The sequence below is a fragment of the Sphaerodactylus townsendi genome, linkage group LG12 (assembly GCF_021028975.2).
Source record: "Sphaerodactylus townsendi isolate TG3544 linkage group LG12, MPM_Stown_v2.3, whole genome shotgun sequence".
NCBI classification, from domain to species: Eukaryota; Metazoa; Chordata; class Lepidosauria; order Squamata; family Sphaerodactylidae; genus Sphaerodactylus; species Sphaerodactylus townsendi.
In genome coordinates, this window is record NC_059436.1 from 36,374,448 (window position 1) to 36,391,354 (window position 16,907).

Here is a 16,907-nt window from a genome sequence, read left to right on the forward strand (position 1 = left end):
GCGTTGTCCTCTGTACGTTCATAATAAACCATGCCGCTCTTGGAAGATGGTGTCCCTGCCCACTTAGAAGCAGTTGTAAGGCAGAAATCTCCTTCCATGGCTGATAGTTACTAGTGTTAGCTGCCAAGTGGTAACTGGGGGATTCCTTGCCAAATAGAACTAGGTATTAGGCAGGCAGTGAGGAGCAAGAGATAGCTGAATGTCACATGTGAAAAGGCAGAATGTGGTAAAGTGAAGAGGGTAGGTGGGAACAGGGATGGCAGATGATGAACCAAGCAAGAGCTGTGGCCTAGCATCAGAAGAGCCCCTGGTGGATCAGATCAAAGATCCATGCCTTTCAGCATCCTGTTTTCCACTCCAGCCAAATAAATGCCTTAGAAGGCCCACCCTTTGTTTATTTTTCAGAAGCTCATAGTCAAACATATACTGCCTCTGACCACAGAGGTTTCATTCATCCATCGTGGACCTAGTTCCTTTTTAAAGCCATACATGTCAGTGGCTGTTACCACCTCTCATGACAGCAAATTCCTTAAATTAACTCTGCACTGTGCAAATAAGTACTTTCTTGGCACTTTTTGGGTTATGTTTGCCAGTGGTCTGTACAGAAGAAAAAGAAGAAGAGTTGGATTTATATCCCCCCTTTCTCTCCTGCTAGGAGACTCAAAAGGGTTTACAAACTCCTTTCCCTTCCCCTCTCACAACAAACACCCTGTGAGGTGGGTGGGGCTGAGAGAGCTCTGAAGAGCTGTGACTGGCCCAAGGTCACCCAGCTGGTGTGTGTGGGAGTGTACAAGCTAATCTGAATTCCCCAGATAAGCCTCCACAGCTCAGGCGGCAGAGCGGGGGATCAAACCCGGTTCCTCCAGATTAGAATACACCTGCTCTTAACCTCTACACCACTGTTGCTCTAGAGCTGGAAAGGCCTCTTTGCTTTCTCCGGGGAATAAACCTGGACCTACCATGTCCTCCAAAAAGGCAGTAGCCACCGCTTCACAGCTGCGCATGGTGTTCTTTTGGGTTTAGCAGGAGGCATCCTTGACCATCTACAAGGCAGCTTAAAGACTGCCCCATTTTGTCTAGTAAAGAAAGCACTACACATGTAGGCAACACCTTAACTAGGGTAACTTAGAATTGGCGTGTTTCTTGCTTAAGGACCCTGATAATACTCCTGTTGATTTGCACCCTGCAGGCCATGACCTCCAGGACTCCTGCTGCGCACTTGATAAGAGTGTTGACTCGAACTGGACGGCAGAGAAGGAGCTTGAAGCTGCAGCTTGCAGTGGGGAGGACTTCATCCCACCCAAAATCATGGTGAGTGATGCATGCGGAATTTCAGCAGCTGCTTCAGTCACCGCCTCATGCCTCTGGACCAGTATGGGCTGGGGTGGGGTGGGCAGGTGTATCCCTTTCTCTCTCATTTTTTTAGCAGCAATCTTTTCCTTGCTCCATACAACTGAATGGGGCGGAAGTCCTCATTCATGTACGGAATATAGAACAAAGGTTGTCCTCAGAAGGAACTCTCCAAGAGGGGACCACAGTGATTCTCTCGTGCGTGTTTGACATGAAGATTTTTACCACAGCAGCAAAGTAGTTTGAGCCAGCTGTGGTGTTATGGTTGTCACTTTTGTTATATTCATAAGGAGAAGCACTAGTTGGCTTAGGGCACAGGTGCTCTCTTTTGTGAATCTGTGCAGCACCAGCCCACAGGTTGCCTGCTTTCTTCCCTGGAGATACAAATATATCAGACTCTCCAGCAGACCCTAAGTAGACAAAACCACCATTGTGAATGTTCCGTTTTTTTAAAAAAACACAAAGATTGGCCCCAGAGGCAGCCCAGCTTCTATTCCAGGAAAAACTGAATTGTGCCACTCATGAATAAGTGTATGTTAATTCTACAAGGAGTATAGAGCACTGAAGCCTCCGTGTCAAAAAGAAATGTGCCAAGCATTGCCCTAGCTTTCAGGCTTACTTTTTTTCAGCCTTAATGGAGAGAAATTTGCTTTAATCCAGCAAAAAGCTAAAATTCAGAATTTTGCATCAGCACCATGTTCTGCGCTTGTGTAGCACACTTGTGGGATTCACACAGCCAGCTCTGGCAATGACCAAAGAAGTAAAAAGAACAGAGAGTTTGGGGCATGAGGGACATGCAGCGTCCTTGCCTTGATATTATTTGGGTGCTAAATGAAGTATGTGGAAAGACAGCGTAGCAAAACTCCCCTCCCTCCCCCTCCCTCCGCTAGGGTGGGTGGGCCATGTCCAGATGCCAGGCCCCCTCCCTTTCCCTTGCATGCCACCCCTCTCTCCAGGCACTGGACCTGTCATTATTTATTTATTTTAGATATTTATACCTTGTTCCCCCAAATTCTAGTATGGCACTCTACGTGCTATACTATGCTGTCCAATCTCTGCCCAATATCCAGTGGAGTGTCCTACTTCAGGCTAATTGGAGTGGTTGATGCTAAGGAAGGGTTCCTTTTTATTTCCACGGTTTGACCTCCAGCATTTCAGCATGCCCCATGGTGTACGCAAGTTTTAATTTTTGGATTGTCACAATCTTTTAAGTAAGTTGATGGGTAAGAAGATTTTCTAGCACATCTACGACTGCAAAAAAGTTCTGCCCTTGATGAGTAACCAGTGGTCTGCCTCAAGGCATCTCGGGCATCCTCAGCCTTCTGTGTTACCTGATCCTATTGTAATGCACTCTCTCCGCTTCCTTCCTTTCTTCCAGCTTATTTCCTCCAAGGTTCCCAAAGCAGAATATGTTCCAACAATCATCCGCCGAGACGACCCATCCATCATACCCATTCTCTATGTAAGTTAGTCTGTCTGTGCCCTCCAAATGCCCAAGCTCAGGGAGGGAGACCTTTCTTATGAATTTTTCTTTGGCATAGGGGCTGGTGGATTCTGGGATAGTCTAACACACAGATGTCAAACTCGTGGCCCTCCAGATGTTATGACCTACAGTTCCCATCATCCCCTGCCAGCATCATGCTAGCAGGGGATGATGGGAACTGTAGTCCATAACATCTGGAGGGCCGCAAGTTTGACACTTATGGTCTAACAGGTGCTATATGGTATATGTATAAAACCTGAAGGCACACAGGAAACTTAGCACCAGTATTGGTTATTTTCCTTTGTCTTAGGATCATCTTGATATAATATCTTCTGTTGAATCACTGGCCTGTGCAAGAGCAGAATCTATACTTATTCTTCTTGAGTTAACTAAATTTGTTGAGTGGGTGGCTATGGCCCTTTCTGCACAGTGCATTTAAAATGTTTGGGAAATGTTTCAAAAAGGACTGCTTTAGCATTTTATGTCTGCATAGCTCTCTGCACAGTGAGCAGGAAGAGTTTTAAAAACAGCTTCTGAAAAAAAAGTCGCTAGCAGCAGTGGCGTAGTGGTTAAGAGCAGGTGCATTCTAATCTGGAGGAACCAGGTTTGATTCCCCTCTCTGCCGCTTGAGCTGTGGAGGCTTATCTGGGGAATTCAGATTAGCCTGTGCACTCCCACACACGCCAGCTGGGTGACCTTGGGCTAGTCACAGCTTTTCGGAGCTCTCTCAGCCCCACCCACCTCACAGGGTGCTTGTTGTGAGGGGGGGAAGGGCAAGGAGATTGTAAATCCCTTTGAGTCTCCTATAGGAGAGAAAGGGGGGATATAAATCCAAACTCTTCTTCTTCTCTTCTAGTTTAGCGTTTTCAAAATAACCCGTTTTGAGCACAAATGAAATGTATGTATTTTTGTATACTGTGGGTTTTCAGGCAAATCCCAGTTTCAAACAACCCTTCATTGGGTATCCATTGGCACCATTAGATTAAATGCATTGATGCTTTGACAGGATCTTATCCTAATACAGTGGTGGCGAACCTTTGGCACTCCAGATGTTATGGACTACAATTCCCATCAGCCCTTCCAGCATGGCCAATTGGCCATGCTGGAAGGGGCTGATGGGAATTGTAGTCTGTAACATCTGGAGTGCCAAAGGTTCGCCACCACGGTCCTAATATATGTATTTGTTTTATTTTTATTTTGTTCAACTTAATATCCTGCCGTCCCTTGCCTAAACTGGGCTCAGGGAAGCTAACACTCATATTAAAATCCCATTGTAGAACAAATAAATTACATAATTACAATTGAAAACATTCTCATGTAGAAGTTTCCCCAGATGGCATTGAATTGATACCACCGTATAAACTTATATTTTCACCTCAAGGGGGAGTGTAATCACGGGGGTCTACAAAAGCTTTAGCTGTAGGCCTGGCGAAACTTCTCAGTTTTGCAAGCTTTCTGGAACTGTTTAATGTCCCAGAGAGCTCTGATGTTGGCTGGTAACATGTTCTACCATGTAGGAGCCAGGGCCGGAAAGGCTGTATGGAGCATCCCAACATAATGGAAACTGAGTGAAGAGCTACTGTCATGTAATATAATGCTGTTGATTGTGTCCATGGCCCATTATAGGAGAAGGGACACGCTTTATCCTTATTACTCTCTAAAGCGAACTCTCTTTTGTGGTTTCCTTTGTTTTATGTCAAGTAGGTTCTTTGAGGTGTTTGTAGTGCTTCAAAAACCTACAAAACCTGTTTGACCAAAAATGATAAACCGGAGAAAGGAAATGAGGGTTAAAAACCACAGTAGCTCTGTCACACCTCTTTAAACCCTTAAAAGCTGTCATCTGTCTCCAGCATAATACCAGTTTGCCTTGCTTGTACCATATTTATTCAAAAGGAAGTCAGTTTTTAACTTTTTGAATTTAAAACAGGAGAGTATTTTCCACTGGGTTATTCAGTTCTGCTGAGAGGTGATTTACTGCACAAATAGGGAGAGCTTTGGAGCAAGCGTGCCAACTCATTCTCCAGAGGAGAAGAGGGTCAGTGAAGGTGATGCTGAATCTGCAAATGCTGCCTTTCAAGCTGTTTTGCATTTCAAGGGAAGAGAAGGAGTTGGGTGACTAGCTGATTTTGCACCTTCTGAACTCATTGATTTCAGTGGATTTATGGGGGATATCATTCTACTTAGTGCTCCTTCCAGGCGATTCTTTTTTCCGTCCCTTTGCCTGGTAGTTTGACTCTTGGGAGTGGTTTAAAAAAGCCAGTCTTTTGCCTTTTTAAATTTTGAAACGGCATGATCCAGAACTACAAGGGGACAGTTGCAATGCAAAGAGAGAAGAAAAGTTGCTGCTTCTTTTAGGATGGGTCTATTTAAATTCAGGGTCGTCTATTGTTATGTATAACCTCTTGGGAGAATCTTACATTTGCAGTCATCTTCCTTCAGTTAACTACGGTAGACAAAATGTGGAACTTTAACCATTCTTTTCTCTCTCTCTCTCTCTTTTCAGGATCATGAGCATGCTACTTTTGATGACATTTTGGGTACGTGAACTTTTGGAAGGAAGATAAAGGGGCAGAGGTGGTTTGAGGGGCTTAGTACCTCTTGGGGTTGGAGTCATTAGGAACAACCTCATAGAAAATGGGTGGGTTGTGGTAGGTGAATGTAAGATCAACTCCTGGACCCCTTGCCTAGGTGTCAAACTCACAGCCCTCCAGATGTTATGGACTACAGTCCCCATCATCTGGAGGGCCATGAGTTTGACACCTGTGCTTTAGTGCTATAGAGAAAACACAGTGGAGGCCATGGTGAACACAGAAGACAGATTGGTAGGGATGCTTTTGTCAGCCTCTTTTTGTTTTTCCAGTTTGCCAAAATGACAGTAGGGCCACTTATTTTTATTTTGTACATTTTGCTCCTCCTGGGAGCTCAGGGTGTGGAGTACATGGTTCTTTCCCTTCCTCCATTTTATCCTCACAATAACCTGATGGGGTAGACTGCTCTATGAAACAGTGACAGGCCCAAGGTCATCCAGTGAATTCCCTGGCAGAGTAGGGACTTCAGCACCCTAATCACTATGCCACGCTGGCTGTCACTTGCTATCAGCTGCCCCCCCACACCAGTAAATAATCTTGACCTTCTCTCACCTTTTTTTGCTCTCCCCAGTGGCCAATGTACCAGACATTGTTCCACTTATTCCTTGCTTTTTTGCACTTATAGCCTGACAGTGGCTCATTCCGCACACGCAGAATAATGCACTTTCAAACTGCTTTCAGTGCTCTTTGAAGCTGTGCGGAATAGCAAAATCCACTTGCAAACAGTTGTGAAAGTGGTTTGAAAATGCAATATTTTGCGTGTGCGGAAGGGGCCAGTGCTTCGAGCCCATTCCAGATGTTACAGTCAGGCCCGCTTCCAGGGCTGTGTACAAGGGGCTCCTTAACTTAGTAGAAGGGTGCACAAATGGTACACTGCCTCTGGTTTTCTTTGGGACCTCATATCAAGCGAAAATGGGGGCATTGCCAGAGTAGTGGGCCTTCTGGTCATGTTGGGGGACCTTGTGGAATGCCTACCTTTCCCCCTTGGGAGCTGACATGTTCCTCCACCCTTTATTCTTTTGCAGAGGAAATTGAGAAGAAGTTGAATATCTATCGGAAGGGCTGCAAAATTTGGAAGATGCTGATTTTCTGCCAGGTATGTAAGCACCCCTTGGAAGGCCATCTGTTTTTTTGTTTTCTGGAGCAGCAAATGTACTGACGTTAGCCTCCTGCAGCTGTGATATCTGAGCATACCCTCCCCGAAGGATTGCTGAAGTGGCAGATAGTGATGGATTGTTCTCATAAACTGTTTCCTTCTTCATCCCGCTGCAGTTTATGAGGAGTCAGGCTTCACTGAGCACCACCATCTTCTAAGTGTGTGCCCTCTCCCTGGCAACAGGGGGCACCAGGTGGCCAGATCCCTGGTGCAGGTACAAGCAGAGAGTTGACTACATCTCCCCCCTTACCTTCGACACTTGCTGCCTCTGCAAATATATCTCTTAAACATTTTGACTTATGCAGGACTGGCTTTTTTCCTTAACTGCTGGGCAGCCCAATCCAAAGGGGTGGTAGTAGTAGAGTGGCAGCTAGGGACAGCACAGCAGCAGCGCATCCACGCCACCTCCAGTGGGGTTTCAGGTGGTGCAAGAAGAGGGGGAAATAGAAAAAATCCTGGCCATCTGAAGACTCTCATAGGGAAGGCCAACTTATGTCACACTTTTTGGTGGCATAAGTTGGCTGCCAGTGTAGGGGACATCCCAGGCTGAAAGTCCTTTGGGAGCTGACTAAAGCCTGCCCTCAGCAATGCCCCATAATGCTTCCAGAACACCGGTGCAGGCTCCTTCAGTGCAGGAATTATGACATGGAACTTCCTGCGCTGCGGCACCCTGCTGCCAGGTTACTTCTCTCTGTGCCAGCGTCCATGCAACTTTGCATGGTGCTGGTGGCATAGGCACCAGCACAACTCTTCTACTGCTTCTGATGTGGCTTCAGCCCCCCCCCCCCCGCCCCTTAGGATTGCACAGTAAGACTCATATTCTACGTTATATTTATTTATGCATCTATAGCCTATTTCTGTTAGTGAGACACAAGGTGGATCGCAGAATATAAACATATGTCACTGACCTCTCTAGTATAAAGTTGGACCTGCCTCCTTGAGCCTGTTTCTAAATTTCTAATAAAAACTGTAGCATGCTCTCTACCCATGTCAGATAACATAAAATACAGGGAGGAAGGTAGAACCAAAGATAGCACTTGTTCACACAGCACATGATTAACTGATAGAATTGGCTGCCTTAGTATGTGGTTCAGAGGCAGTATACACATCAGAGGGTGGTGTCTAGCAGCAGGGAGAAGAGAAGCAGGATCTTTATACTCTGCTTGTGGCCTTCCTGGGAACATCTGTTGGCAGTGTGATGAGGGTTTTGTGGATTTGATCCAGCAGGGTGCAGCCTAGGTTAATGGTAGAATTTTTCGTTCCAACTCTCATTTGTGTGCTGTAAACTATACACATTGCTGCATCTGTTGTCATTGGGGCAGGCAGGGAATGCGCCAGAAACATTCAGAGTTTGGATTTTCTTACTTTGCCAGTCAATCCAACTATTACTTTGTCCTGTGTGCCATAACAGAGACAGAGGTGGTTGTGTGTGTATAGATTTATCAGGGTAACATGACTCAGGTGGCCCAGGTTGGGGGCGGTGTGGTTGGCCAGATTATACTGCCACAGCCCAGAATGGCTATGGGAGTTCTTTGCCTGATTGCTGCAGATTCTACCTTTTTCCTCTTGCAGGGTGGCCCAGGTCACTTGTACCTTCTGAAGAACAAAGTCGCCACTTTTGCAAAAGTGGAGAAGGAGGAAGACATGATCCAGTGAGTGAGAGGCTTCAGTGGACTATTTTTAGAAAAGGGTGTCTGGCTCTGGCTTGCTGCCCTCTGAAAGGCTGAGGTTCAGTGGAATTGCATGTCAGAAGACCCAGATTCAGTCCTCCGTATCTGAAAGATCTTGGGTATCAGATATTGAGCAAGTTTGTTCTCTGCCTGAGATTCCAGAAAGCCAGACAATAATAAGAAAGATGGACCAGTGGTATGATTCTGTATAGGGTAGTATTATATAGTCCTATAATCCTTTTGTTCTTGGAATGCAAAGGGAATAGATGGGAAATTGATATGGAGGGCAGGATTTGTCCCATGTCAGTATCTGTGTTAGATCAGAAGTCCATCCAGTCACAGTTGACTTCACAGGGCAGGGGTTACCTTCACTCAGTTACCACAAAGAGAGCCTAAAACTTTGTAGTTAGTTTCTCATTTCATATGGAATTGGTTCTTGCATTCTGTGCTTTCTCTCTTAATAGTGATCTCACAAGTGAATTTGCTGATCTGTTGCAGCAAAAACAAAGAGTCTTGTGGTGCGTTAAAGATTAACATTTATTGTGGGATAAGCTTTCATGGCCCTGTGAGATCCAAATCAGAATTAATATGGACTTGCTTCCACACGGCACTGGTTCTCGTTGCTATTCACATGATATGCAAATATGCTTCAACTGCAATTTTTTTTTTGCAAAAGATCACATCAAACCATTTTTGAGAAAGATCAGAGTAAAGCAGGGGAAAACCTGAGAAGTGGACAATTCTTCAGTGAGATTATGTGAGTGCCCCAAGGGGAAAAAATCCCTACTCCAGTTTGGATGACAAACTGAAGCACAACCTCAGTGTGGAAGTTACCTTATGTCTTATATGTATGTAGGGAATGGCACCACTACAGTCTTGGAGTACCATCATACTGAGCACCAAGGAATGGTTCAGCAAAAGTGTCTGTCTAGACAGAGAAAACAGCTTTGGGCAGTCTGTTTTCAGAAATGAAATTTTCAATTAGCATGGTGTTAAACAAAAACCTTTAGTTGATCATGTTACAGATTTTACCTCTTGACAAGATAGATCCCAGTAACAGACACTGGTGTCCCAGGGACGTGGCTCTCCGATATAAGCTCCTTACTTGGTTCCTGATGATAGAGCATTCATGTTTTTTGTGTGTGCTGGAGAGTCATAGGGATTTCCACGCAGCTTATTCTTGTCTTTCTTAACAGTTGATCTGCTAGCATCAGAATGGCACTGAGATAAGGATTTCCACCCATCTTCCCTCCTTCCTAATTTTTCCAGTTGTCACACTGATTTATTTTCTTACAGACATGCCTTTAAATATCAGGATTTTTGACCAAGTGTGCCGTCTTCCTCTGTGCTGTCACTCTTGTTTTTTGGACACACATATGCAATTCAAATCTGATTGCTAGGAAAAGGTCAGGGTAAAAGTAGGTCCACAAGAACAACAAAATGGAAAAATGTAAGGTGGAGCGAATGACTGAAGAGAATTCAGGGAAGACATGGGAGAAACTGAAGCAGTACGGGGCCAGAACTGATGGAATAATGCGATGCAGAAAACCCCAAAGAGAATGAGCTCTGATCCTGAGGTTTCGTTCAGGTTTTGCCTCTTCTCACAAACTCATTGGGATGACCCTAGACAAGCCATACTTCAGTCCCACATTTGCAATTTGCTGAGAACAGTACCAGCTGTTTTAATATTACATCAAGGTAATGTAAGTGAGATGATTTTAAAATTAAAAGTGCCATGTAAACAAACAGCCATATTTATTTACATAAAAAGAGAAACATAAAAAGAGAAAAAAGTAACTACAGTATAAAAACACCAATACAAAATCCAACACAAATAACCTGAGCAATCTTAATCATACAGTGGAGGACAATATTTATAATTATCACACACAGAATGAACCAGAGAAGGAACCATATAAATGATTTAATACTCTTAAATAAACATTTCTTCTTCAAAACTCCCTCTGGAGCCATCACCAGTGCTGAAAAGATTGGCTTTATTCTTTGTGCTATGTTCCTTGAGTGAACCATCTTCCTCCATTGTGATTTGTATACCTCGCCTTGTGGCAATTTGGCCTTCTGCCCGTTTACTGGGTCTCCCTTGGCAGGAAACCCAGCCTGTACTAAAGTTAATAAATTTTTCAGAGAGTCCTCTTAAGCCCATTTAAGTCGCCACATATCTTCAGTGGAATTTCAAATGCATGTTTTTTTAACCATTTTCCCTGCTGCCTTACACTCAAAACCAACGTACTTGGTCCATCAAGGAAAAGCACAAGAACAGCTGTCACCCATGCCAGAATTTGATAGCGAGGCATGTGGTGGTAGTTTGCCATTCTTTGTGAACTTTCCACTCCATTTCTTTGGAAATCTTTGTCCTTCCATAGAGTTCACTTCCTGCTCCTGTACCACAGAATTTTCTTCCCATCATAAATCTGTTTGTCTCTAAGGTACCACAAGAATAAGTAATTTTATCAATTGAGGTGTATTTGATGGAGGAATACCTCTTCCTGTGTAGGGCACCACTGTCTACAACTATTCTGGGGAGTCTGAATGTCTGCTCAGCTCTAATGTGAATGGGTGCCATGTCCACCTCTCATCAGTATGTACTCTGTATGCTCAGGCCATGTTGAAAGAGGCATTGAGCCTTCATTCTTGTTGGGTTTGTTAGAGCATTCTGTCATCTTGTTCTTCAGTTTCTGGAAGCGGCTGGGCCATCTGATGAGCAAATTGAACCCTGAGCCAAATGTCATTCACTTCATGGGGTGCTACGTACTTGGAAACCATAATGGAGAGAAGGTGAGATCCACTTCCGGTCTCCATAGCTGATTATTTCTCACTGTAGAGGAGCTGTTTAAGCCCTCTTGATGAAGACTAATTCTGTCCTCTGTGTCAGTTGGGTAGGGGGAATGATCTTGCACAGTTCTGACTCATTTATTGCCTTCCTGAGACTTCTCAAATTCTCATGTCCTCTGCCACTGATGACGGGGATGTGCCCAGTGCTGTGTTTAGATAAGAAGCTAACTGATTCAAAGATATGGCTACAGTCAGTGATGGGATTCAGCAGGTTCGCACCACTTTGGCAGAACCGGTTGCTAAAATGGTGCTTGTAAACAACCAGTTGTTAAATTATTTAAATCCCATCACCGGAACCGGTTGTTAAATTGTTTAAATCCCACCACTGGCTACAGTCCTGGTGAGGAGGAAATGCATATGTTTTGGAAATGTATGGCAACTGAAAAAACGAGAGGTGACTGAAATGCTACAGCCTATGGACGTAGAATCCTGATGTGGGTCTTGAGTGAATATGTGGGAGTGTTTCTGGTACCCACCTGCATCTTCCCCTCAAACCTTCTGATAAAAGTGGCTTTGTCTTCTTCCTCTTCTATTATACATTGTGACCCTTGGCTGTTTGAGCTGAGAGGCAGTCCTTGGCTGGGGTGTGCCTTGTGTTAAATAACCAGCTATGCGGTCTTTTCCACATCATATGAGACATTTGAGTCTTACCATATCAGGAGATACATCTCCTCCTCTTGGGCCCCTTTGCTAGTGTGCCTTCCCCTTTGTCTAAGTGGTGGAACCATTATCTCTGGCCGGCGAGCTCCTGCTCTTCCTGATGGTTGAAAGTAACCTAGAGAGCTGTTTTGTGAAGTGATGTATCTCAGTGTCCACGCCCAAGATAAAACCCAAGATAACAAGCATTTCCGGGGGATAACTCTGGGATGTCTTTGTATTTCAGCTTTTCCAAAATTTGAAAAATTTAATGAGTCCCTGCCGAGTTACCTTTGAATCTCCACTAGAACTCTCTGCTCAAGGTAAGTTATTTGTTAGAGCCCAATCCAAAGGGGGAAGTAGAGTGGCATTTGGGGACAGTGCTGCGGCACTGCCTCCAAAGGGGGAATTGGCGGCATGAGTGTCAGAGGAGGAAAGAACATTCACCTCTCCTCAGGTAGCCCATTCTCCCAAACAATTATGCCACCTTTTCTGGAATGCCTTCCTCTGTGCCAGCATAGGGATTTGTGGTGACAGCCATCCACTGCAGGTTTTGCAGCGGTAAATCCCTTGGCACTGGTGTCCATTCCAATTTGCACAGGGGTGGTGTCATGGACACTGGTGCAACCCTTCTGCTACTTCCAGTGTGACTTCAGCCCACCCTTTGATTGCATAATTAATTGTTTTAAAATTAGATTATTCTTTATATACTGCAGCAGGTGTATAAAGAATATGTGCAGTAGGAAGGGAAGGTGCATATCCAAAAGCTCGGAAATGCATGCTGCAGCTTGGTTAATCTTATGCATCTGTATGCTGTAGTTCTGCAAATGTACACCTTATTTCTGACCAGTTCATAGCAGTGATTGCTAGTTCACCTACAGTCCCCTTTAAAGTTCAGATCAGCACATTGGTTTGGGTAACTTACTCAGACATACCTGTGTCTTGGACCTAGTTGTCCCAATTTCTTCACTCCCCCTTGCTCGGAAAAAAAATAAAGGCAAGCTATGGGTTTGAATATTGTGATGCTGATTTTATTTTTGCAAGGATGTCTGTAGTACTCAGGATTTTGTTCCAAGCCTATGAAAGTTGTATTCTTCAGAACATTTCAGATCTCTTAAGAACATTACATCATATTATCCCCTTTTGTTGTGCAGACCAGATACATCATTCAGAGCAAGAACACATATGTAACAGTGAACCAAAATGAGAGGATTTGTCTGCTGGATTTTGCCCACCGCACCCTTCCTTATGCAGATGAATTCCACTCAACCAGAATTCACAATTGGAGTTTAGGAGCCTTCTTAATCTACTGGTCCCTGTTCTGAGAGAGTGGATGGTCATTTTCATGCTCTCTCTCTCTCTCTCTCTCTCTCTCTCTCTCTCTCTCTCTCTCTCTCTCCCCCTCCCTCCCTCCCTCCCTCCCTATTTTCATATTTATACCCCACCCATTCCCACTCAAGGCCATGCTCAGGGTGGCTTACAATAAGATTAAAAACATCATCTCAGTAACATAAAAACAGACTTAACGTTAAGACCTAACATTTGATGGCACACTGTACAGTGAAATCCCAGCCTAAGGAATCATTCCACCCCCCACCCCTATCCTGACCTATTTATCAGGAAGGGGAAGGTTGAGGGGCTGCACAAGTTGGCAATGCGCTAGGTAAGGGAGACCAGCTTATTAGTCGGATTAAACGGACGCCTGGGTGGCCTAAACCAAAGGCACAGTGGAACATCTCTGTATTGCAGGCCCTGTAGAACTGAGTAAGGTAATGCATTCCTCCCTCATTCTTCCCACTACTCCTTGCATTGCTGTAAGTTTTTTCCTCCTTAGATATGTATGTATGCTGCTTGCACACAGCAACAATTTTCGGTGGGACTCTCACTAGCAATGGAGCATCCATGTGGCAGTTTGTCCTGTGTTTTTCTTGATTCAGTGCCATCCCCTCTGGATCACTCCAAACCCTTTTCAAGTTTTTTTTAAAATTGGCAATTGCTAACAGTATAGCAATATAGCCATTACTGATTTTTCAAAAGCCGGAAAAGATTCCTCCATTGGTCCATGGGTGTGACAGATGGTCAGGGACTGAGTCAAGGGAAATGGTACTGATAAGGGCGAGATCAACAGAAATGTGCCTCTTCCCACCCAGATGGCAGGCAAACATGCTTTGATTATTATTATTTTTTAAAAGATCATATCAAATTATGTTTGGGAAAGATTGGAGCAAAACAGGGGAAACCTGGATAGGGGACAGTTAGGCAGTTTAGATATTCTCCCCCTCCCCCACTCTCCCCAAAATCACTCCAGTATTGAATGCTAAACTGCAAAATCTCCATATGGAAGCAACAATGATATATATTGTTTTTAAATCCATATTTTACCTCAGAATATAATATCACAATATGTTAAGGCTTTGCATCTCAATTGGTTAAGGCTTGGCATCTTATCTTGCACAGACTTGACTTGACTTTTTCTGCATTCTTTTTCTAGGGAAGCAAATGATCGAAACTTATTTTGATTTCCGCCTTTATCGCCTTTGGAAGACCCGCCAGCACTCCAAACTGCTGGACTATGACGACATCTTATGAGGGCAGCCAGAAATCACCCAAGAGTGGTTGGGTTCAGCAGAGTCCAAGTGGCTGAGCTTCATGCTGAGAGACCTTTTCCACAGGCACCGGAGAGGCCTTTGGAGCCCCTTGGTGGTGGCTGTGCCACTGCAGAGCTAGAAGGGAACATTGCTGGGACACCAAGAGCTTTGGAGAGGTTGGCTTGCTACTGCAACTGGGCAGAGCAGCATGTATGCCTGTTGGAGGGAGCACTGGAGTGGGCCAGGATGGAACTGAGCTGATTTACTTCACAAAGGGCCAAACTCATCTGCAGGTCCTTTTTAAAAGACACTTAAAGCTCAGGTTTTCTTAACTACAAAGAACTCAAATGACAATCTTTTTCTTTGCGCTACTTAATAAAGGGGGAGCATCCGTGTGCAACATCCTCTTGTTTTTCATGCGCAGCCGCCTCTATTTTGGAGGCAAGGAACGCCATACTCAACCCTGCGTGCTTTCAGCTGCCAGGTCCAAAGCCTTCGCATCGATCAGAGGAAATTCAGACTTTAAAAATCTCGCTCATTTTAATAGGGGGAAAAAAGTGCAATTTTTATATGAATAGAAGGAATATTTAATTAGTTATCGACGTAAACACACATCAGTAATCAATAGAGGAAATATTTTTGGTCTGCTTGAAAATATATTTGAAATAGTAATATATCTTCTGTAGACATATATATGTGTGTGCACGCGTGCGTGTGTGTATATTTATATATACATGTAATCACCAGCAGGATTGGTATTTCACATGCTAATTCGCAGACCTGCATGTCTGCAGTTTTGATTTGGATTCCAATCTAGCTTGGGAGGACACTTTAACTGTAGGTTCCCTTAAGGAGATTGTTCCTATGTTGGAAGAACAATCCACATTCTTATCTGCTGCTTGGCAAAACTAGAGTTTTGTCTTAACATTTTTAGTTTTAGAAATATGGCAACATAGCCAAAAGAAATCTCAGTCTGTTTTCATGAATATATATAACAACCAACTAGAAGTGAATAGCCATGTTAACGGACGTTTACTGATTTTGATCTTGCTGGTTTTTTTGGAGTTAAAGTGAGGGGAATCTGAAAGACGGGTGTTAATTTTTTGGCTGCTATAGGGAGCTGGGTACATTAGCTATGGCGGCTTAATGTCAGAGGGAAAGTCCTCCATGTGTAGTGCTGAAGCAATGAAGAGAGTTGTGACTTCCCCACATACCCTTTTCTTGTGTTGGCACGGAAAAGTTGCCCGTGATCTATTTGACGGGAAGATTTGCCAGTGAACTTTGCTCATTCCAGAAAAAGCAAGTGTGTGGTTGTGGTCTGTGTGTGATTGTAGCTGGATGATCCAGATCTGTGCTTAACACTTTTTGAGGAGATATTTTGAGATAGGTACATTGGGTGGGTTTTTTTGTTTTGTTTTGTAGTCACCTTCCTGTTCAGGTGACATGAATATCCGTGGAGGCTGTGCTCTCCTAGACAGATGTACTCTTTCTGGTTGTTTGGGGTGGGAATTTGCTGTTTGTTCTTGACAAAAAAAAGGTGAAATGTTTGGGAAACAAATCTGGAGGTTTCCCTGTATTCTTAGTTTTCTGAGAAGATTGTGAAGTGAAAACAAGTATACATTATGAATCTTCTTTGTGTTAAAGTGACAGACCCACTATATCAAAATCCATAACCATGGTCCCTTCATTGTGCTAATGCTTTTCATACTTTCTTGCTGTTTGTACCATAGATAGCCAGCCCACCAGCACTGACTGCTGAACATTAACACTTTCATTGTCTGTTTCTGTGCCACAAACCTTGCCTGAGCTTCTAAATCAGTGTGGGGTGAGAATTACAATGAGATTCATGATTTGGCATACATAAATTGTTGTTACTAAAATTTAACACTTCATAGTTTACAATGTTGATATTTTGGTCCCCAAATTCCAAAATTGTGAAGCTTTTAAAAGCTTTTTTTTTTTGCTTTTGTCAAAACTGTCTTGTTTCAGAATTAATCTTCTAGTTTCCAACTGTTTACATTGTGTCTTTCTCAGTAGCCTTTTAATCCAACAGCATTCTTCATTCAATAAGCTGACTTAATTCTTGGTAGGTTGATATACATTTTTGCCACAACACCTGAGTGAAGACCATTTTAAAAATTACTCCTTAAAAATCCACTTCAGCGAGAGGTAATTGGCAGTCACTTGAAATAATAATGGGAAATTGTAATTCTCTGGGCAATCAGCTTATTTTGTAAAGCTAACACCTTCCCATGGAATGGTTTTGGTAGCTGCTGTCTGTTGCTGGAGGCAAAAGGCTCCAATGTTTATTGCAGGCTCAGTTGAGCAAATAATTGTACAGAAGATTTTTAAATACAATGTGATCAAGTGATACGGTCTTGTCTAATGTGCACCACTGGAAACAATGCCAGATAAGTTCTGTCATGACCCAAGAGTTCTTCAAAGAAGTGCAGTGGTGGAGGTTTGATATGATTCGAGGGCATTTTGATACGTGATGTTTTCCATACATCAAGGCAGTCTGAAAACATGAAAGCATAAACACAAAATGCAGTACCATTTGTATGCATTTTGCCGTGGATCTGG

At 43.7% G+C, this 16,907-nt stretch overlaps 1 protein-coding gene across 11 annotated transcripts in view; it reads left to right on the forward strand.

The window, feature by feature from the left end:
* The window catches only part of NSMF (NMDA receptor synaptonuclear signaling and neuronal migration factor), a 53,563-nt gene extending 36,868 nt beyond the window's left edge, over positions 1 to 16,695 (forward strand). For all 11 annotated transcript variants that reach the window (XM_048512297.1, XM_048512302.1, XM_048512298.1 and 8 more), the window contains 8 exons: positions 1,190 to 1,311; positions 2,729 to 2,812; positions 5,337 to 5,370; positions 6,447 to 6,517; positions 8,150 to 8,229; positions 10,941 to 11,043; positions 11,984 to 12,059; positions 14,228 to 16,695. In XM_048512297.1, coding sequence (XP_048368254.1) covers positions 1,190 to 1,311; positions 2,729 to 2,812; positions 5,337 to 5,370; positions 6,447 to 6,517; positions 8,150 to 8,229; positions 10,941 to 11,043; positions 11,984 to 12,059; positions 14,228 to 14,325 — 668 coding nt within the window. In that variant the 3' untranslated portion in view covers positions 14,326 to 16,695. The remainder of the gene's footprint in view (positions 1 to 1,189; positions 1,312 to 2,728; positions 2,813 to 5,336; positions 5,371 to 6,446; positions 6,518 to 8,149; positions 8,230 to 10,940; positions 11,044 to 11,983; positions 12,060 to 14,227) is intronic.
* Positions 16,696 to 16,907: the final 212 nt, after the last annotated feature.